The following is a 23,026-nucleotide window of genomic DNA, read 5'->3' as shown; positions in this document are numbered from 1 at the left end:
TCACACAGTGATCTCGACTGGCAATATGGCCACGAAGGATACCAATGTAATTCGAACTAAATCCGTTCTTAATTACTTAAAGTGCGTCGTGATTGAGTAGTTTTTGCCATAACTCAATCGTCGCGACACTTAATTTAAGAACCATTCACTTATAGTGTTATTGCAAATAAGGTCCTGCCTTGGTATATACCTAGTAGTAGGTAGGGTGGAAATTATAAAGGTATTGGCAAGTTTTCTAGTTGTGTCGGCCGCAATGTGTCCCACTTGTGTACTGTAATGATTCCAATCTGTCAGGGTTTAATAAAATAAATATAACGGTCATTAAAGCGATTTCTAAAGTTTAACTGTCAACTTTTAAGGTTTAATTAAGAATTGTGATAAGTGGCATTATTAATCAACATTACTACTAAACAAAATCGTATTGAAAGTGAAAACATGCTTCAATGTATATATTTTAGTCAGCAATTTGTCAAGAAGTAGCAAGGCTGCATTGCAAGCGATGGCCTTAAATCACCGAGCAATAATAACACAGGCGTAAATGAAGGTTTGAGAATAACTATTATGTTTAGTACAATGCAGCCTCAATGGGCCTATAATTATTCTTTCGGCCGGGTTTATTTTGTACTAGTTTTTCTATTCGAACAGTTTGTAATTAAAAAGCTATTAACTATAAATAATACAGCGTATCCAAGTAGTCCGACTAGTTCCTTAGTTTGTAAAGAATAAAATAAAACAATTAATAGAGGGAATTTTAATATACCATTAAAATACAAAAGAATTATCTACATTATTTACATTGCTTTAATTTTAAATAAATACAATCTGTCGTCGATCGAGTATTACCACATTAATTGACTCCTTTTTACCTGAATCGAGGAATCTCCTCTTTTATATTTATAAAATGCTAAGTTGTACTAAATTTTTCAAACCTGAATACTTTGTGAAATTTCTGTATATCTATACTAATAATAAATAATAAATAAATGACTAAAAACGTAAGTGTGATTTGAATAATGGGCTGAATTGATAAAGTGTCTCATTTTGTAAAACTAGGGAATTATCGAATTATCTAAATTAAGTTTGTTTTCATCCAAAGTTCTCGAAGTGATGAATGAAGTAGGGTAAGCGACGCGTGCGGTTGACTTGCTCGCAAGCCGACATCACCGACTTGGTCAGTGGCCGAGGGCCGCAAGAGAACACGCCGATCTTGGACACCTAGAGATGAGAAGTTATCAAAATCTGATTCTACTGCGAGCATCCGTAAACACATATTTAACAAAGTAAAGCTTTATTTCTAAATTGAATTGTACACTTACATAACTGTGTTTTTTCTGTACGAATTTAAGAAATGAAGACATGTCCGGTCTTCCGAAGTGGTTGATCGCCTTCAAACCCGTAAACATGGAAGTCCGTGAGAGCCGCTGGAAGTGGTTCTCGCATATATACTGTAAAATTAAATCATGTTAAGTAATCCGTGATAAAAACAATAATGATACTGTAATAATTTATACAATCCTATGATGGCAATGGTAAGGTAAACTCACTAGCATAGTAGTCCTCAGGTCGAATTTGTGGAAGAACTGAGTGATGAAAATGTGTATCTCTAGAACATTGGTGACGTCTTTTCGTTCTACGTCACGCAACACGTCTATGAACCATTCGAAGTGCTTGTGCGATGGACAGATCCACAGGAAATATACCTGAATTTGAATGATTTAAACTTCTCTATAGGTTACATAATCATTTTATTTACACTATATTAAACTAGTGACAAGTGGTTAAACCACTTACAATAAATTGTTACTGAAAAATAACATACCTTTTTACAAGCGACTCCAGAATACCTATTAGTGGAAGTACCAAACACCAGGTCATTGAGTATGGAGGCGTAGGGAGTAACTCCTATACCTCCTCCCACCATCACGGCCACTTCAAATTTGTACCAGTCTTGGTTACCACCCCCGAAGGGACCTTGGATTCTACAATTCAATAAGTGAAATTTATTGTGATCTGTGATATAACTTCACCACTAGCAGTACTTAATAAGTTCGACAATGAAGACATTAACTTAATGTAGCTGTTAAATACTTTCTAAACCGCCTTACCTAATTTTTGGTTGATGTTCCGGGTTATAGTTGCAAGGATCGAAATAGTTTCTGAGTTTCCACGTCCAGGGGCCTTGGGCCTTGATGTGACATGAAAGAAAGTTCTCGTGAGGTGCTGATGTTAGTGTGAACGAATGATACTCCTCCTTTTTAAATGCAGTACATGATAGACGAACCCATTGCCCTGTAAACATAATTAATTTAATATTCATCGACGTCTATTTTAGTTTACCTGTACGAAGTTCAATAGCATTTGTTTAAACAATTTTTCAGTAATTGTTTATAGTTATTAAAAGTAATTATGGTTTCCATGGATTTCCCAGGCTTGTCTTTGATCCTCGTATATAGCTGCTCTGGGCATGGAAGTCATACGGTTGTTTATCGTTACCCAAACTAGATTCATTAAACACTACTACTTTAAACTAATAATATAAAATAATTAATATCAATAATTCTTTAAAAATATGTGTACCTGACAAATATTTCAGGTTTGGGGGTCTATAGAACTTTATTTTGATTACATCTGATGGTAGCATTTCCGTTTCTAGTACGTCCAGCGCCATATATTCGGTGCGCAATGACACAACCTGTAAAATAAATTCTTCCTTAAATTTATAATTTTACGCACAGTTAGTCCCATGTCTTTATAGCACAATCAACATACCTTATCCAGAGTGTAAATGATAGCAGGACCCATAAAGAAGATCCAGAATCGAGGTGCTCCAGTAAGCCTGGCCAGACCGTGGACTAGACAAAGTGCGTACAGAACTATATAGAGTGAATGTGCACGCCAAAACCACGGGTAGGCGCGTTTGCGTACTACGGGGTGGGCAAACACGAATATTATGCACATTATCACGAATAGCAGAACGCCTGTTACACCTGTAACCACAAATTGCGATAAGATAATGAATAAACGTATTTAAAAGAAAAACTATGATAAAAAATAATTTTCTTACCGGTAATTGTCTGGAATACCCAATAAGTAATTCCCGGCCGGAAATCAGAAGTGAAATGAACTTCCTTGGTGAGACAGCGGAGGTTTTCCACGGGCTGCGTAGATACGTGGTAGAAATTAACCATGTGACCCGCGGTGTGGATGAGGGAGAAGAACAGCGCAGTGCATGCCACTATTTTATGAAACTGGATACTTGAGTCGAGTGGAATGTACTGCTGGATGCTAAATTCCTAAAACATAATATATTTTTGTAAATATTGGACATTTCAGGTTATTTCGAAAAATATTTCAATAAACTTAAGTTACTAAACTAAATCGTACCTTTAATTTGGTTAACAAATTCCTCGACATAGTTAACAGCAAGAGACTATAGCAGAAAGAAAGAGAAGCAGCCGAGCCCCGGGTGATGGCAATTCCAACTCCCATGATGTGTCTCAAATCTAAATGCTCAGACATGAATGAGTAGTGAGCGAACCTCTCCACGAAGAGACCGATGGTTACCACGTAGAAGATGAATAGATAGAAGATATTCTGTCTGTTCTCTTCGAGGAAAGTGGTGAGATATTCCCATTTGATTAATAACCAGTGTCTGAAAATTAAATTTTCGTAAGTAATATTTTATGTAACATATCCGGCATAACCTTAAACTAAGTTATATGAATATTTCGCTTCATCCTACCTAGACTGTTCCATAGAGGGTTCTACTTGGAAACTGGTCATTCTGGCAACATTGGTGGAAGTATCGAGGAAGTTTTGTTTGGCGCCCTTGCAATCCAGACCAATAGCTACAAACTCTCCCTTATATTCCTTCATCATTAGCTTAAAGTCATTATATGTAAGGTGTTCTTTGTGCTGAAGACCGGCATCCTGTTAATAATTAAAAGTAAATAAATTTCAAATACAAAAATAAGAAATGGTGTATGCTAATGTTAAATATTCAAATATATATCATAATTAAATAATATCCAATAATAGCATTATATTTTCCACAAACCTAGTATAATAAAATCCTGTATAATAAAAGTATAGTCAACTTTAAGTATAGGTAATTATACGAATTTCATATCAAGAATTTTCAGAACCATAATGACAAACTTACAGAAAACATTCCATCGATCAACTCAGTGACATGCTCATCTCTTAATGATGTGGTTCTGGCTATCTCTACTAGAGATCGCAACATTTCGCTCAATTCCTCTTTGTCAATTACACCATTTTTATCATTATCACACATGTCGAATATTATACGGAGCTTGTCATCTGTCGCACCTCGGGAGAACAGAACTACTGTATCCAAAAACTCCTGAAAAAATAGATGGTAAAATCCACATAATTTAATGTAATTATAAAACGTTCTACTACATTAAACGCACTTTTCATTATATTACTCCTTCAGATTGGAAACAATTGTACGTACACTCGAAAGACACGTGGTTAGTTTTGCATACTGATTCTCACCTGGAAAGAGATTCTTCCGTCACTGTCCTTGTCGACAATATTGAACATTTTCTTCACAAACACTGCATCAGCTTTCATGCCAAGAGCGCTCGCAAATTCGCTCTTTGACAGAGATGTTCTCATTACTATTGACTGAAAAAGAGCCAGTAATCATATAGTATCTGTAAAACATGTAAGTATTGTATAAAATCAACACAAATTACAATATACATACCTCTGAATCAGAATCCTCATTCCTTCGTCTTTTTTCTCCTGGGGCAAGGCCAAATGTGATGGCATAAGCCTCTCTGAAGAAATGTTCTAACTTCCTTTGTCTCCTTTCGCGGGTTTCAGCTGATGTAAGAATATTCTCCCGCGCGGCCTTGAATATCATAGTTCAAATTAAAAAATAGCTTCTAGAAAAACCCATCAAAATCTGTGCCATCTATCTTGTTTCTTGTTAAGGGGTATACCTATATACATTTATTCAATACAAAATAAAATTGCCCATGATAACACGTAACACTTAAGCATCCGTACCTGTGCGAGACTCAAGGTTTTCTTATGTTGTGTGAGAAAGGTGTCTAGTTTCAGAAGGAATTTTCGTCTCGACCCCACTGAGTCCATTTCCAATACGAGATCGTGTTCACGTTGCACTCGGATTAACACAAGAGGGCGTTTATTGCGAGTTTCCTGAAAATTTCATACCAATAGTCATACTCTAAATACCTAGTCTAATATAATGTTTTTTTTTTATTTTCAACACATACCTGGCTTTCAATAACAGTGAACTGATCGGTGTGGTCCAACGGCACAGTACGCAATTTCTCTCCTTTACGGTCTGTGACGTGAAGAGCAGGTTCAGGACCCAGACGAAGTTTCACCAGACGTTTGTAGGATGCGTGAACCCACTCTCTACAGACCATCTTATCGACCGCACCTGAAATAACGCAAAATAGCATATTTTTTCTTATAAAATCTCTCTTTTATTATAAAATGTGTGAAAAAATTAAATTATATTCGACACATAGTTCTGATACTCTGGGGAATTACGTATTTGTTAATAAGATGAAAATAGTTAATATTAAACAATGATACCTTTACATTGAGTGTTTTTCAAGTTTTCTTGCTGTAATTTTAATTTTCGTCTTCTACTATTTTGCAATTTGACTACACCGTATCCCGCTCCGGCGCATAAAATTGGTACAAATGCCAAAATAAGACACGTGTAAATATATGCGAATTCATTTCCCTAAAAATTAAGCAATTATTATTTTAATATAAATGCGAGTGTTTTAGTTTAGTGCTTTATCTAATAATCACTTTATATATGTATACTGTATTATAAGTCTGCCAGTAATATTGCTAAAATAAGCTGGAACTCGTACTACCTCAAAGTAATCGTAACCCTTAAGATATTTGCACGGAGGCAGTTTGGACGCGTTCAGCTGGTAGGGTTGTCTGCAAGGATCACCGTCGCTCCAATGGAACACGTCCCGCTGTATGTCTCCGGGACCAACCGCGGTACTATTCACTATGATGTCCCAAAGGGAAATGTGACGGAGTTCGTCGATCTCTTGACGAGTAAATATTCTACAATAAGATAAGACATTTTTATCATTCAAGTAAATTGAATTTTTAGTAAATCATCCAACATACATCAAAGTGTAGATACAAACCCGTTAAGGTCATTTTCGAACCAGAATCGATCTCCATCTCTTAGTCTTGTGAATTGGTCAATAATTATCGCCCGGAATAATTCTCCCGGATGACCTGTCGATTCAAGCATTCCACCTGCAACAATGTCATTAAAATATTAAATAATATATCCATGTTTAAATGTTTATTATGGAAAAATAGTACACAATATTACATAGTAGCATAAAACTAGGTATTGCTTACCTATATATACATCGATATTGTCCAATCTTCCATTATAAGCTTGAACTAGCTTTTGCAGTAAATCTGGGTTTTCCTCAAACAGTTTTGGGTTTATTTCGTTGAACGTCTTCATTTTTGGTAATCCAAAATATGTTCTGCAATATTTATCAAGTAATTATAGTTTTAGTAATCAAGATGACAAAAACATTAATTCTACTTGCATATAATACCTTGCAGTATTGTAGTCAGGTAGGCCGTTATCTCGTCCCCTCATGATATTGAGAGCTCCGAGATCTCTTCTAGAAAATTCCATTGGTCCAAACAAATTATCTCTAACGTCAGAGCAGAGAAGCGCATCTTCTCTTTCCGATAGCTGAGACGCCATTCCCATGAGAACCTCCTCTATTGGAACTTGAGACATTAAGTCCTGAAAAAACATCTTACTAGTTATTTATTGCACATTTAAATTCAAGTAAAGATGAAAAAATTCAATGAAAGGAGATATTTTTTTCTGGAATTTGGTCTCTCCCTTGAAAATAAAGATGTACAATATAAAAATTAGAATATTTTCTTCATACGTTTCCATCCCACCAGGTCTGACATAGCCGTATAGCATCATGACCGCCTGGTGCTCTGCCATATCTACAGTTTCTATCTCTCAAAAGAATGGCCGGTGGAACAAGGGTATGGCCAAAACGGAAGGCGGCAACCGCGAACGCGTGAGTGATTCCGGGTGCAACATCTGCTCGGTATCCTTGGTACGCGGGTATCGGAACACCAAGAAATGCGGGAACGTATTCGTAGAGAATTATGTTCTGAAATAATAACAAAAAAATGACAATACAATTATGTATTACGATTTGCATGAATTTTTAAAATTTGACGGTAGGGTTACGAAGAAAAGCACATTTAGCAGCCATACGTATTATAATAAGGAATACTAGTAATCGTATGCTTATTACCTGCAAGCTCGCGATCACAATGCGTCTAGCTCGTTGAAAGAGTTGTTCGTCAGTCCAGTCAGGATGTTGCTTGTGAATTCTAGCCGCTACTACGTTATGCCATCGCATTAGGAGTATCCCGAAGGTGACCATCGCTGGGTTCTGATTTGTCCTCGGATCTCCTAGCACTGAAGACATCATTTATATTCTTTTACATACAGACATTATTTTTGTTCATTTATTTATCGTTTTTTGTATTTACATAATACAAGTACTGGAAACATTTCAAACATAGAAGTGGTTGAGGACAACAGGCGGCCTTGAGTCTAAAAAAATATATCTTTCAGGCAACTGGTTTTCAAGAAGTTTTTATCACTTCAACTTGAAACTCAGTCATAAATAATAATGTAATTTTTCTCAGCAATTGTTAGTTCAACCACTTACAAAACAATCTCTCAGCGCTAAGCATCTTCATGTAGTGCGGAACGGGGTTATTGAAGAGAGGCACACGCTTCTTGTTGCGCAACGGCAAACCACCTTCACTCGCCAGGCTTCCGTTCTGCAATTTTACGATTGTTTTAACTCTTCTACCATTTCGGAGATAATATGTATTTAAATACGTCAACGAAAACGAGATCATTTGTATGTCCGTATGAAACTAAAACATTTGATTTCCTGAAATTAGTTTTGTTAACAAAAACAACTTAAAGATTTCGATAATAAGAAAATATACATTTTACAAAAACCTTTACATTTAAACTTGTTTAAAATCTTCCTACCATATTTATACAAGAATACTAATTTAAAATATTCCAAATCGATGGCTGTTTTACGCGAACAATAAAAAAAACTAATTTAGATAACCACAATGTTGTCGGTAATAAGTATGTCACGATTGAAGTATCGTATGAAAGTACAGAAATGCGCAGGCGGAGCTGCTGGGTGGCACCTGAAATGACCTCATTGCATTCACCCAGGCCTCACTCGTGCTGTACACGAAGCTGCCGTCAATCCACGATGTTATCTGGTTTATCTGAAACAAGTTATAGTCGGATTTTTATTTTTTAAACTTTTATTCCTATGTTCGACTACCTTTTAATCTACGTATATATCCAAATTAACCAAAAAGAGTAAAAAACAAATGCAATCTTTGTATCACTTAATTACAATACTGCTTGGGTATTGTTCATCTACGTAGAGAAACGACATCCTCGTTTATATTAAATCTGCCTTAAGATAATTAATAATTAATGAATCGTTAGTCATTTCATTAAACACGCGTTTGATTTATACGCTAAAGCAATGCCGCTAATGATATCATGAATTCAAAACCCTTCATCATTTCAATTCACTTGAATGACGCATTGAAACTTCTTGGCGGCCGAACAAACGATGACTTAAGGTTTGAAACTAATAAACCAACAAGCACCATTTCATGAATACTTGAACAATCTACTCGTCCTTCTCAATCGTAGCAAGTGTACGTAGGCTTCATCTCATAAAGATCAATTAACATTCCGTCAAGGAGCGAGAACCTCTTACACAGGCTCAGGTCATATTTGTTCTAATATATGCGGTCTTTGGTGTGATCTAGGTTAGAAGGTGCTATTAAATTTTATTGCCTCCATTCTAACCTTCGATTGTCAAGCCGTATGTTATGCATTTAATACGTCAAATAAATTAAGCGATTAAATGTGAAACTAGATCAAACGACCAATGAAAATGTATGTTCTATTAGCACTGTTGGTTTTATGGCCATGTCAACTTTTCATAGATATTTATTGTACTTATTTATTGGAATTTCATTACAAAAATTTAAAGGAGATTTATTATGTGGTTTATATTTAACCCTGTGACGTATCCTACGAGTAAGAAGTATTCTTTGTGTCGATCTGGTTAAAAGCTCAATTAACTCCGATTCATACTTTAATATTCTTTATGTGAGGTGTGTGTAATAATCACAATTCTTAACAATTAATTTTGTGTAATTGCACTGTATCCTGTATGAAATGATAAATCTCAGAACCCTATTATGTGTGATTTACCGTTAACATTACTGTGTAAAATTATTACGTTACACCGTTATGATGTATAAATGTAATGCCTAACATTTCAACAGTTTTGTTTTGTTAATTTACGATTTTTTTGTGTGGCTGTGCACAATATAAGACATGCAGGTTGCGTCGGTGAATAAGCAAGTGTAGCAACAGTTAAGATGCAAAGAAAAATCAACTGGTCGAGGTTCAAAAGGACCAGGACCAAGTCCATACATGTACATTCTATTCAATATCTGAACTAACCTGTTCTCTTGGACTGTTAGGGCTTTGGCCTGTAGCCCTATCGTACGCTGCTCTATGAAAGGGCATATGTTTGGCTCCATCACACCCAGGATCATACATGTGGTCACATTTCTCCACTGGGATTCGATGCTGCTCTATTGGACACCCCGATTCTGATGCCATTACTATTTCTCCCGTAACTACTTGACCTGTGGATAATATTATTAGTAGACTTGCCAAATTCCATTGATGGTGTGATTTTAGTATAATACACCTACAAGCGACTTGGTACTTTAGCATAGACATTTCCCGTACTCGCTGTGAAACAAACTCTTGTAATACTGACCAAAAAAAGCTAAAAGAGCAGTTCGATTGGCGAGGGAGGGTAATCCATCCTGTCCTCTCATGAATAGCTTTGACAGTGCTCGAGCTCCGGGTCGGTCTGTCCCCGCCATCATGTATACTCCATCTGCGTAGGATGCAGGCGTCTTGCGCGTGAGTCGACTGCCTATTAAACAAATTAAATCCGTTTTGATAAAATACAAGATAATACAAAGGACGACACTATACAAGTCAGTCAAGGGTAGCACAAAAACAATTTTATAGGTTATGCCATTTTGTTAATACCTTAATGCCTTTTTGGTGTCTTGTGTTTTGTACATGACAATCGGTTCTGATAATCTTATCGTAAAATGACACTAACTATGGGCATACTCAGAAACAGGATCGCAAGCTCCGGCGTAATATGGTCGAAATCTGCCAAACTTTAAAAAAGTATTTTTTTGCTGAGTGGCGTCAAATGTTTATGGGTCTAGCATTATCGTGACGAGATTTGTTTTAAATTTATTAGTTGTTGGTTGCTAAGGTGCCAATCGTTGGTTCTTTCCGGCGATAAAATGGTACATAATGAACAAAACCCTTTACCACTTCATCACCACTACATTATCACCAAATTTTACGTGGTTATTAGATGTTTCAGTGAGCTCGTGTGGCGCTCAAATATTGAACTTATGTTACTGTTTTATAATGCCAGTTCCCAGTTCTTCTGTACGTTATTACTACAGGTACTCCGATATTGCGCGACTTTTTTAAGAATAGCGTCGTCAAAAATCTTTGTCCTACTCTCACGAACACTAAATCTAGTACGATTTTGTAAGCATTAGGAACTATTTTGTTTCCTTTTAAAAAAATTCACGTTACAAATAGTACTCCCAAAAATATTTATTTTCAAGTATTATAATTTTTTTTAAAGAATATATTTAATAGAATATTTTTTTATATAATATTTTATTTTAAGAATATATAATTTCTCCTTAATAATAAAAAATGGAATAAAACTACTTTGCTAGCAAGACATAGATTTACAATTATCAATTGTATTATTAAAAAAATAATTTATATGCACAAATTATTGAGTAAATTGATCATTATGTAAAATAAACGTTGGATGAATCGTGATTGATAGCACAAAGGCGTCTAGCACTTCATCGTGCGCATGAGTTTACGCAATGCTAAACATTGCATAGCATGAAGAACGAATTAGGGACGAGGAGAAAATTTACTTGATGCTTTAATAAGACATACATTATTCACTTGCATTATATACTCAGTTTTTAGGGAAAACCGGCAAATGTTAAAAAAAATAAGATTATTTAAATAATGACTCGCATAAACAAACCTAAGAATCTGTAGGATTAGCTCCGAGACTTTTGGACTTATATATGTCATCAATATAATTGCACAAAAGTACCTATTCGTCTAATTAATCACGTTTCTTAATGGTATAAACATGACTAGACTAAGAACATTGTCTTTAAATTGAAGTAAAATGATTCCACAGAATTTGAAGTGAACTAAATTGTTTAAGGCCGGAATTTGTAGCATTTTATTTAAGTAAATTTATCAAGTATTCCACGCCACAATCTAGAGAAAATAAATGAATTATTTGTATCAAAGTTATGGACGCGTTAAAGTCTTTTGTATGAGACACGGAATCATCACGATAACTTTATCTTGATAAATTGTATATAAAGTTACGTGAAAGGTATTTAGTATTATAACAGGTTTCTTTAAAATGTATAATTAGAAAGCAAGTACTCGTGAGACCTAAAAGGGTGGAGCAGTGCATGGTTTTGATTAAATGATAGATTGTTGAGCAATGTGGTCGAAACATGCTCCGTCCATTCGGTTTTATGACGGTTATATGATAAATGGACTGTTGATAAATCATATGGCGAACTTAATGTAAGGTGACACATCTCGAGTTAGGAAATAGTTATATGACACTGTTAGCAACTACAAATATTAATGTAAGTTTGGCGAATTTGCAACTATAGTTTATTATTAAATGATATCAATCGATAAATTTAGAACACACTTACTAACAGATCCCCAGTCTGGATATGCTCTGTTGTTGAACCAGCCATCGTAGCGTTGTTTTTCGTAATAAACTTCTGCAAACAAAAAAAAACGTGTTAAAGAAACCTGAAATAAAAAAAAAATACTCAAAAATTGTTTCTCAATATTGAGTGTATAGACTATATAATTTTGTATTACGGTTTTATTAGTGAGTGGAAAATGTGTCTTGGCAATAATCGTTAGATGAGATCATAATAGCATCTATTACTGGCAATATTTGAGGGTCTTGTACTAAATACGTGCACGTTCAGCCTCTTGATCAAATATGGACGTCGAAGCAATAACACATTTATAAAGCAAACAAAATATATTTTCATAACAATGAAGTAAAAGCAAAAATCTTTTACAACTGTGTTGAAAGAGAATATGTTATGTTATAGATATAAATAAGAATATAATTACTTTAGAAAAGCTGTTAATCTAAATGTAATTGAGAAAACACTTTTTAAACGGATTGAATTTGTGCTTTATAGCGTGCGTGGTCACGGTGGTCACGCGAAACGACGGAAAAATATAAATTTAAAATTATGTAAATAATTATAAGTTTATAATAATAATACATAACTTCAATCCGTTTAAAAAGTGTTTTCCAAATGTGTAAAAGCTATGTTAACAAAAGACAACACTAAATGTAATTAATTAAATAATTAATGTATTACAACGAGAATCATATCTAACGGTTTTCGAGTTAGTCCAGCTGACACTATCGAGCGTCTCCAGGATATATAAAAACTAACAAGACATTGGTTAATAATAACAAACTAGATCAAATATTATTTATTGGAAAGTTCAATAATGACATGCACTGTCGATAGTAGGGCCTGACAAGTGGGTGTGGCACTGAATGAGAACAATACGCTCTACTATAAACAAATACAAGATGGTGTGTCGTCTATGAAATGTAAAACTCGCTTATTATTAATATAGACCTTATATACAAATTTTAAGAGAGCCGATTTTAAGTAACATCTTATTTGTTATAATTATGAACAAAGACATGATAAAACTATAGTCTATGAGATACAACCACCCGGTTGTCGTCTGCTTATCTTGAAGCAATATTATAAATTACGGTCGTATAGAACATTCGTGCTCAACTTTAGTTATTGACAATATGAAACTAGGTTAAAGCAAAACAAACATGCATTTGCAATTACACTTTAAATACCTTTATTATTTAAACATATGTCAAGGCATGTGGCAGGTCAGCTTTTTAATGCGCTAAAAATAACAGGGAAATGAACGAATATTTTTTATTGCTATATATAAAAGATCATAGAAGATAGAAACTACCCCTGTTCCACCTTCAGAAACCTGTACTTTGCCAGTACATTTGTTTGATCATTAACGTTGACGTAAAATATCACATATTCAACGCTCAACGCCGCAAAAAGTTATTGGCTGTTCTAGGTTTGAAGATAAATATAATTAAATTTATACAAGTCATGAAACCATTTAGCTTTAATTAAGAAAAAAAAAGATGGTGGTAAAAACAAATCCGCATCGACATCGTCGATTTTTATTCGTATATGTATATTGAAAATAAATGAGATCACACGCTATTTGCACGCTTAGATAATATAGGCTCAACTCATTCTCTATACTGAATAATCAGCCGACAATGTTAACTTATAGTTAGTCAATTGTTCCTGAAAATCATTTTATCTAATTCATAAAAATAACGTCAAATGTTTAGCGTGCAAGAAGAAAAATATCATATGAAATATTGCTGTTTTTATTATCTAAGCTTCACGGCCTATGAAGATGCCAGTAGTTAAAATAATGGATATTTAATTCATCAGGAAGTGATTATAGACGTTTGTGATAAGTTATTAGTGTTTACAAAGTAAATATAAATTTTAATTTATAATTAATGGTGTGGTATGACAGTTTTAAGCTTAAAGCAAACTTTAACCGCGAGGAACATTTTAATTTTGTTTCTATAACAATGTTCTTTAAAGGAAATTTAATTTACTTACTTAAATTGTTATAGATGTATAAATACAGAATAACGGCGAAACGAAAAATGGTAAAAGGTAAATTTAATTTTAAGTCATACATCTAGTATGGTAAATTACAGTCCAACTTATCTCTTATTGTCTTGATATTTAGGACTTTAGATAGGTTTGACTCATTAACCATGTACCTAATAACACGTTTTTGATATGAATTAATATCCCAAAATAACATTCTCTTTTTTTATTTAAGTCATATTAATAGTAATTATTAGAAATAATGCTCCGGTTCTTCCATTAGCAGGGACCTTCATCATCTCCACATGAATTGTATATCATCATAATTATCTCGTACTTTTTGCACTAAAATCGATTTGTCACTCGTAAATCCGTCTTTAGATCCGCACTTGTATCCTTATGAATATAATAAACTGGTTCTTCCAATTGTTTGAAGCGGTATTTTCATTTTGAATTTATATAGATTTGTCTTTATGAATACAGTGACAAGCTAATCGGTATAAATGTCTATTTATTCATTGTTATAGTGATTGATGAATCATTTACAAAAACAATCCTTTTCACAATTTTTTTTAAGTGTGTTTCATATTTGTATTTAAATGTGAATTCAGTTTTAGACTGTATTCTATGTTATTGTAGAGCTATTATTATTTTTACTGGATGTAGGATTATTAAGTAAATAAATAAATCTACTAAAAATGTTACTTGGAATGCGTTAAAGATTGAACGTAAGAAAAACAATTACACAAATTTGTAAATAATCAAAACACGTGTGTGACTTTCACTGTGACTATTAAAATTGTATAGAAAGTGAGAACACAAGGGCGTGTTACTTTTGCTAGACTATAAGATTGCTCCGATTAATTTTGGAGATATCTCTTATTTATCAATAAAAGTATCAATACTTCTCTTTTTCTTATTGTAGTTCGTCATTTCATATATTTTATACAAAACAGTGCCAAAAATTTAAAAATAAACAGCAACCGTTTAAAAATAAATCATTTATACAAAGGTATGGAGCTACTCTGTCCTTTAGTCAGCTTTCACTGTACTGGCTTCTCTATATGGAAGCAATGATTCACGACCTTCCTGGTAATGTGTCATTATATTTTTGTATCTTATACTAATTCAAATATTGACATTAAATCAACATTATTCTTAAGACCCGAATCAGAAACAGTCTCATTAACATTGTGATTATTATAAACGTGTGAAGCTATAATACGAAAAGTTTCATCATGGCATTTTACATTACCAGTATTTAGGTGAGTAACTTCTTACAACAGCAAAGAATAAGGCCATCCCAGACATCTTTACCAATAATTACCATCTATGAAGCTGATAAAGACTCAAGGATGCACGTTTTATGTCGGTAATTGTTATAATTATAAAATTGGCAGCCTTGACTTTACCGTTAGCGGAAGTAGAGCCAAGGGCGGGGAAAGGCTCCGTGGCTAGTTTCGTGACTGCGCTGGAGCACGTCATGTAAATGTCAAGAACTTGACGTTTTGTCTTCTAAGCGACTACCGATCGAGTGACATTCGGAAGCGCGACATGACAACTGCGATTTACTTTGTTCTAATCTAAGGCTATTTAAACCAAGACAACCCTGGTTTTGTTATTATCGAAATGCAAATCGCTGGATTACATCCACAATCTCGCGTCTGCGTCTTGGACATGCTTGTACCCCTGTTCATCTAGCCAAGCTCCGGATTAGGGATCACTCTATCTGTGAGTGTGGCTTGGATGAAGGCACTGTATCTCACATACTATTTAATTGTCCTAAACTAACTTATCCTCTTTATGACATTCTTCCCCCTAAAGTCCCACGTCCTTTAAGTGTTAAATGTTTGTTAATGTTTGTGTTTAGTCCATATTGTAGATTTTTATGTAAATATATAGAAAGCAATAGAATTAAAGTGTAATATATATAAATTATTCATAAATAGTAAACAGTATTTAATAATGCTTTTACTCATATTTGTGTTGTCTGTGCTGTCTCAAAACTAACAATCCAATTTCAACTATTTTTTTTGTGTATATTCAAAATTAACTTAATTATTATTTTTACCGATCAATCTCCTTCGTGTCTTCTCCATCTACATGCCACTGGCGAAGTACCTTGTGCCCAGTTGGCATAAATAAAAGCCATAAACAAGAAGAAAAAAAAGGCTATTTAAATGGAATAAGATATGAACTAAGCTTATTTTACACGAAACAAAGATGTATCAGAATTAGATATTTAAAAAAATCATTGTCATTCAAAGAGATATATTTAACAGTCACATAAGTTTCGCCGTTAATTATATATTAAAACGCAATACAATTCCTGTAATATGGGAAGAAAATGTATTTATTGAACCGAGATAGACATCAGCCGTAATTTCCGCGTATTTATTCAAATCAGCGTGCATTTGCACTATTGGCATTCTTGGAACATCTTCAATAAACCCACGAGTATACAGACGATTCAGGATATACCACAAGCGTATAAGCACTTCTGTTCATAGAAATGGCAAAGAACTTTGGAAGAATAAAGAATAATACATTTCAATTAGAAAAAAGCGTTTCGTACATATCTTAGTTCACGTTGTCTTAGTAACAGTGTATATGATAAACGAAGGCTGAGATCGTGACCATGCGTGATGCGACAGGCTATCGCAACGAGTTCACATCCTTGTTGCACTTGAGAGGTCTAAAAAACGCTACATCCGTGTACTGAGGCTAAAGTTCTTATAGATCTTCTGTTTATATTATTATTTAAATACTGATTAATTATATAGCTTTCACGCTACATGTACTACCTTTGTTTGGGTGCATAGAAATTTTCTCATCATTCAAATTATTTGTTTTATTTGATAATGCTTCATATGTATGTGTATAGTTACCTGGATCACACAGACACTGTGAAATAGCAGCTAATATTAAAAGCACTAGCGTGCGCCCACGCTGGCTCGTTGCGACCCTCATCGCGGACAGACACACCTGCAAAATATTTTACTATTATTAGCAATTTGATCCGCTTCGTCAGGTACTTTAAATAACTTTAGATCATTTAATATTTATTTAAAATCAGAAATGTTACGCCAATAATGTTAGTATGGATCGCAATTTCCTATTTTGACTATAACATATAAATAATAGTTCTTGATTTATTAAACTGTATTCAAATCATTTTATAGAACTGCTATTAAATAAATACTACTATTAAAGCTACTATTAAATAAATAGTGACAGATGAAAAATCACCTAACCTACACATCATGTAGGTAGTATGTGGTACACCCACAACTAAATCGTTCAACCGATAAATCGACTAAGATTATTTTTCTTTAAATTTGTATCACGTTTTAACGTCCCTAAAGAGATTTCTTTCTAAGCTTGTACGTAAACCATTTGGTGAAAAAAATAGAAACCTACAATTTATAAGCTGCTCATTGAACAGAGCACAAGAATTGATAGTAAGAAAGCATTTCGTATCTCACAAAATGTAATTTGTGAAGCCCATAAATATTCTCCCTCAGCTGAAAAAGACTACTACTAAATACTCGAGGCTTAATAGCTGTAAGTTCAAAAAACAAATTGCAAAATACCATTGACATCAATTAACTATTTTTTTCCTGATATTGACTTAAGCTAAATCGCATTTAAATTAAAATGAATGGTCATATTAATCTAAACTTATGGATCTTGCCATTAATAAAATCATATTTTTAAAAGCTCTTTATCTCAAACAAAGAGTACTAGGTCCAATTTATTAACACTTTTCGCAATGGTCTGCCAAGGACGTCCCAAATGTTGAGTATGTGATCTTGGTGTCTATATTGGATGGTGCAGTAGCCAAATATTGAGACGCATTTCTCGTCTCGACGCTAGCTTTAACAAAATAAACACTTTGCCCATTTTAATATTTTCGTAAAGCCCGATTTAAAGTCGAGACTTAGCTCTTAGTATGATTCCTGTGAGACTGTGCTATTGCACAATATTAAGCTAATTTTCATCTATAGCTATCGATAGCTAGCAAACCTCGAGGTTTGCTGGACTTCCTAATATCTATCATTAGTCATTGAGCGCAAGAAAACACTAAATTTGTTGAAAATCCTTAAAAATGTCACATGTTGCCGTTTTTTAGTATATAAGGCATCTAAGTCAAAGGCATTCCAATAATGTTAAGTGTTATAAAAACTCAATGTGTTCCAATTACTTATAAAAAAATTTAAAGCATAATATTAAGCTCTATAAATGATTTATAAGTTGTTTGAAACCTTTGATTATTCTGTTTTTTTCTTTATCACTGACCTACTCTCAGTTGATTTTGAATTCAATTCATTACTATATAGAATAAGACGCAACTCGTTGTAATTTTCGGAATCAATAAAGTATATGGTTTAGTATTGCAATAATACTAGCTTCCTTCTGTTCTTTGCTACAGTGAAAAGACTGCATAATAAGTATGAGTCAAACTAGGTACAGACGACGTAATCTAATGTTAGCTAAAATAAATCCATATCAATTAAATATTTATCAAATCGCATGACATGTTTCAAGATTGTATCTGGTTCCAAAAGACCCGTGTTGGTTAAGCGGCGAGTGAATTTGACCCATAAATTGCATACAAGGCCGACTTACCAAATGTTTATAATCAGTTAAAATATACAACTTCGTTTTATATACCGAAATTTTGTAGGTTAAGATATTTCTGTATGGTTTTATTTCACAATTGGATTCGATAGGTTCCATAGCTAATTGAGTGGGGCTAGTTTTGCGACGGCATAGTCTTGTTCGTCGAGTGAAACCTTAAGGCAGTTGATAAACTTAATATTTAGCAACTATTTATTCACATACAATATTTATCTGATGAACGGTACTCTAATTGCAAAGGTCTTTGTTTCGCAATAACAAGTTCTTCGCGTAACATTCAAAATTTCGACTGTGCACGGTACGTACCTAGCTTATTACTGGTAGCTTATTCGGCTAAGATTTCGATAAAAGTAATCATTGATTAAGATGTATCTTTTTTTTGTTATTACTCTGTTCTTTGAAGATCAATCACAGAAGCATTAAAATGCCAAACGTCCAAAGAAATAATAAAACATTTTATATGAATCGCATTCTTTTCTGTAGTTGAATAATATAAAGACCCTTATTGCTCTTTGAAACAGTCTTCATCTAAACTGAATCATAAACTATCTACTAATCCAGAAAATTGTGTGTCCAAACCCGACTATGCCAATTAAGTTTACTTTCGTACGGTGAAGGGAAACATCGTGAGGAATCCGGCACTTGTTTGACCCAAAATTCGACGACATAGGTCAGGCATAAAAGGCTGATAACCGACTTGTCTATAAAATAAAAGGGTCAAACAAACTGATACAATTCAATGCAATCGTGAATTCATGTGTCCCCCACTGAGCTATCGACACCTTTAGTCCCACCTAGACGAATAACTCTCGGTAAATGTTTTTTTTTAAATCAAAGAGTTTATTTTGCATTAAGTGATTATGAACTATCGAATGTTGGTTACCTTTACACTACTTTATTACAAAAAATATATAATTGTATATTCTCTTGGAAATAGGTGCAAAATGGATGTACTCATAGTAATCACAGAATGGTACACATTGGTAACGATCAAACCTAGCCTTCGTCACGTTGACTTCACGCCTCACAAGTAGGTACTTCATATATTTGAAGTGTCTATTACGTCCGAACCGGCGAGACGACAATATCAATGTTTCGTTTATAACAATGTTTCTTACGGAATTGTAGTCTACGGGATTTAACCACGCTATATTTAATAGTAGATTCTTTCCGACGTTTCGCACATTTACACTGTAATATACGGTACACACGTAAACTCCCCTATATTTTCTGAATTTATTTCAATTGTTTTCATTTGTCTTTATTACTAGAAATTAAACTTAATTAAGAATTGATTAGTTAAAATATAGACATGGACATGAATAATGGTCATGACAAAATGAATGATAGATACACAAAATAGAATACTTTCTGCTGTGATTACTGAATAATGGACGAAGAATACATTTTAAATACAATTACACATATAAAAGGTTAATCGTAACATATCATTTTGATCGTAATAAGACATTAAGGCAACTTTTCTAGTAGTAGGTGAAGGGTTTCATCCCAATTCTATGTCAACGCAATTGTATTAAAAAGCAAAACTAAATATTTTATGAGCATTGCAACATCTTATTGCCCTTTAATCATTCAAATAATACAGAAACTAGAAACTCGGGTTAGTTCCAACCGATTATTAGACATCGACAAGCAATTTAAGTTTATGGCAAGACATGAAAACGTAACATAATAATATACTTAAAATAAACCTTCAAACAGGTAGATCGAATTCAGACTTAATATATAGTATGTAAGCAAAATCATTGGCTACGGGCCAAACTGAGTTAAGGTAATTTAAACATAATATAATGAGACTATATTGAAGGTTCATTGATTGATTTATACGATAGAAAAAAAAGTGCAAAGTTGCACACACCTTAACTATTTAACATAACAGTTGTTGACTACAACCTACATAATACTTGGAGATGTGATGAAATAAAATGTTAATCAAAGATCTTCAGAATATAGAATTATAATTCATATTCATTCCTTTGACACACATCACTAATAGGTACAAAACAAAAGACTAGGTCCTTTGTTTATCTCATTAAAGACAAAACAAAAAAGACATCGCAGTAGAGAATACTTAACGTATTGAATATATTGTCAAAACTTCAACTACATACACAATCTACTTTGTGATAACGGTGATACAATGACAAGAGAATTGTAATAGGTCGTTGGCAGAATATTGAAATTAGGTGATTCATAACATAACATACCCGTTCTAAAGACTGACGCAAAATCTAGACCTGAATAAATATCGCTAAATTATTACTTTAAATATTGGTTAGTAAATAAATTCTTATTTATAAAAAGTAATACATACAATAATGAACGAAGATATTCACAAAACGACAAACAAATAAAGAAAACTAATAAAGTAATTTCTAAATATATATTTTAAGAAAAGTAATGAAAAATTAACCAACAGTAAGACAGGTTTATATTGAGTGGATTGTAAAATGGAGAGTTTTGTAAAAACGTGGGTAAAACGTAGTGTTTGTGATAATTAATTATGCAAGACCTATAGATCCTAAAATGTTAACTATCTGCATTTTATATAAAACAATAGAATTAGCAAATCTCATCAAATCGTTAGATCGTCCGGTCGAGTCAGGTAGCCAACGTCCTTGCGTTCACCACGAGACACTGGTCAACTTATCACCGAAAATCTTCTCATTATAAGACAAAATGAAACTTTCCACCTACCTCTAGCAACACATGCCTACGTGCTCAAGCCACGGTTTATTGCAAATACACGGATTGTTGGAATTGTTTACGCGGCGAAAGTGATAATACGGAAGCGGCGCGTCATAGAAGCGGTCGTCTTGCACGCGGTTCGTGAACTACTCGACGTATCCGTTTCTCCAGCTGAGGTGTCGCGAGGAGAAAGTGGTGGCCGTGGTGCTCCGTCTGGTGGTGGGGAGGTGACGTAGAACCTTCGGAGAATCCTCATTCTAGAGTCGAGCCGTCTGCGATTATGAGCATCCGTGTTTGATCACGGGTGACCTCTGACAGACATGAAGAATAGATTTCGTATTAATATGCAACACAATATAAAAATAATGTCTAATACCTACCTACAAATTTTATAATTCAATTACGTGGATTTTAATGACAATAATTAACAATGAACCTTAACGGCCAAATAACTACAGATTTGAAAGTGGTAAATGGTGGTGGTGGTGGTAAAATCAGTCGAATTTAAAAAACAGAAATTGTTTTTCCAATGTGGCTCTACTTAGAAGTACAAATGAATATGAATGAGTCTATTAGAGCCGCTCGTATCAATTAACCAATTAGAATGCGTTCCCACGAAACATCAACATCCTTTGGGAATGCTAAATTATTTTTTTTCTACCGATTGAAGTTATATTTGATTTTTTTGTCAAGTGCTATTTAATTACAGGATATAAGTAAAATTAAACGAGTCAATGACAATACAAATGTATTTTTAAACTAAAATTTACTTTTACTCAGTCGCAAAAGTACAATTTTTTGTTAATTGTGTACTCGTATTTTGATTTTTAATTTGTGTTGGAATTTAATAATTTTGAATGACAATTGAATCGAGTTATAAATCGAAATAATGAATGTGTTTTCTTAAGCTTCAAATGTTGGCATATTAGCCTAATGTACCTGAGTAAATTGTTATAAATCCCTTGGGCTTACGATAAATCTACTTCTAGAGAAGAAACCTCGCAACAATACTTTTGTCTTCTTAATAGCAGACAATCGCGCAATTTAACTAATCAACAAAGACGTTAAAAATATTTATGAGTGTAGTTAGCTTAAACAAATAGTGACGTGGCAAAGAGGGTTCCGAGTTTTACATCCTTGATGACATTTCAGCCATTCGCCACAACAGATCTGAACTAACGGCTATTTTTGACAGATATATTTGCATTAATATCGTTAAAGATAAATAAAATAATATTTATCTTTATCTTTAACGATTTATTTTTAAATATTACATGTATAGACGTGAGTTTATAGAAAGCTAATAATGATACTCTTCGACCATATTTCGTTTGGACTCCTGTGCTTATTAAGGCAAATATATAATTAGAATTTTCTGTCTATCAAAGCAAAATTTATTTTTCAGTGGTAATCAAAGTCGGGACTTCTCTTTGTATGTGCCACGTGTGCGCCCTTGAACCTAAAAATTAATAATTCATCAATCCATCCGAATGTTAAATCCGGCCCTGTCTCATCGGAAGGCATCTGGTTATACAATTATCAGTTAAGAGGCAAGTCAGTGGCGCGCGCTGTTCTTCCTAAATGGCTCCTTCATGAACGATATCCATCTGGACTCATATAACGACCGAACTCGACCAAGGACTCGCTTAGTACTCATTTTGTTTCCGATCAAACCATACGCGTA

General features: G+C 33.8%; 1 protein-coding gene across 3 annotated transcripts; it reads right to left on the bottom strand.

Moving 5' to 3' along the window:
• Positions 1–747: 747 nt before the first annotated feature.
• On the bottom strand, positions 748–21,612 carry LOC123709947 (dual oxidase). 3 transcript variants are annotated; one of them, XM_045661577.1, is made up of 29 exons: positions 21,352–21,610; positions 16,881–16,977; positions 11,983–12,054; positions 9,948–10,109; positions 9,623–9,810; positions 8,272–8,355; positions 7,767–7,881; positions 7,344–7,510; positions 6,960–7,196; positions 6,612–6,808; positions 6,403–6,536; positions 6,180–6,294; positions 5,892–6,093; positions 5,599–5,752; positions 5,271–5,440; positions 5,041–5,193; positions 4,736–4,882; positions 4,522–4,653; positions 4,163–4,366; positions 3,743–3,930; positions 3,385–3,652; positions 3,065–3,293; positions 2,770–2,987; positions 2,578–2,692; positions 2,106–2,289; positions 1,820–1,979; positions 1,545–1,700; positions 1,317–1,445; positions 748–1,215 (listed from the first exon to the last, which is right to left on the bottom strand). In XM_045661577.1, exons 2-29 carry the CDS (start codon positions 16,960–16,962, stop codon positions 1,087–1,089), a joined length of 4,491 nt encoding a protein of 1,496 aa, XP_045517533.1. In that variant the 5' UTR covers positions 16,963–16,977; positions 21,352–21,610; the 3' UTR covers positions 748–1,086. The 3 variants fall into 3 exon arrangements, 2 of the variants coding, with proteins under 2 accessions (XP_045517533.1, XP_045517534.1); XM_045661578.1 differs by lacking the exons at positions 9,948–10,109; positions 11,983–12,054; positions 16,881–16,977; positions 21,352–21,610 and having other exon boundaries at positions 8,282–8,355; positions 9,623–9,685; XR_006753779.1 differs by lacking the exons at positions 748–1,215; positions 1,317–1,445; positions 1,545–1,700; positions 1,820–1,979 and having other exon boundaries at positions 2,149–2,289; positions 2,578–2,706; positions 21,352–21,612.
• Between the last annotated feature and the right edge of the window lie 1,414 nt (positions 21,613–23,026).

The sequence above is a fragment of the Pieris brassicae genome, chromosome 5 (genome assembly GCF_905147105.1).
Source record: "Pieris brassicae chromosome 5, ilPieBrab1.1, whole genome shotgun sequence".
NCBI lineage: Eukaryota > Metazoa > Arthropoda > Insecta > Lepidoptera > Pieridae > Pieris > Pieris brassicae.
This window is presented reverse-complemented; position numbering and strand designations above follow the sequence as displayed.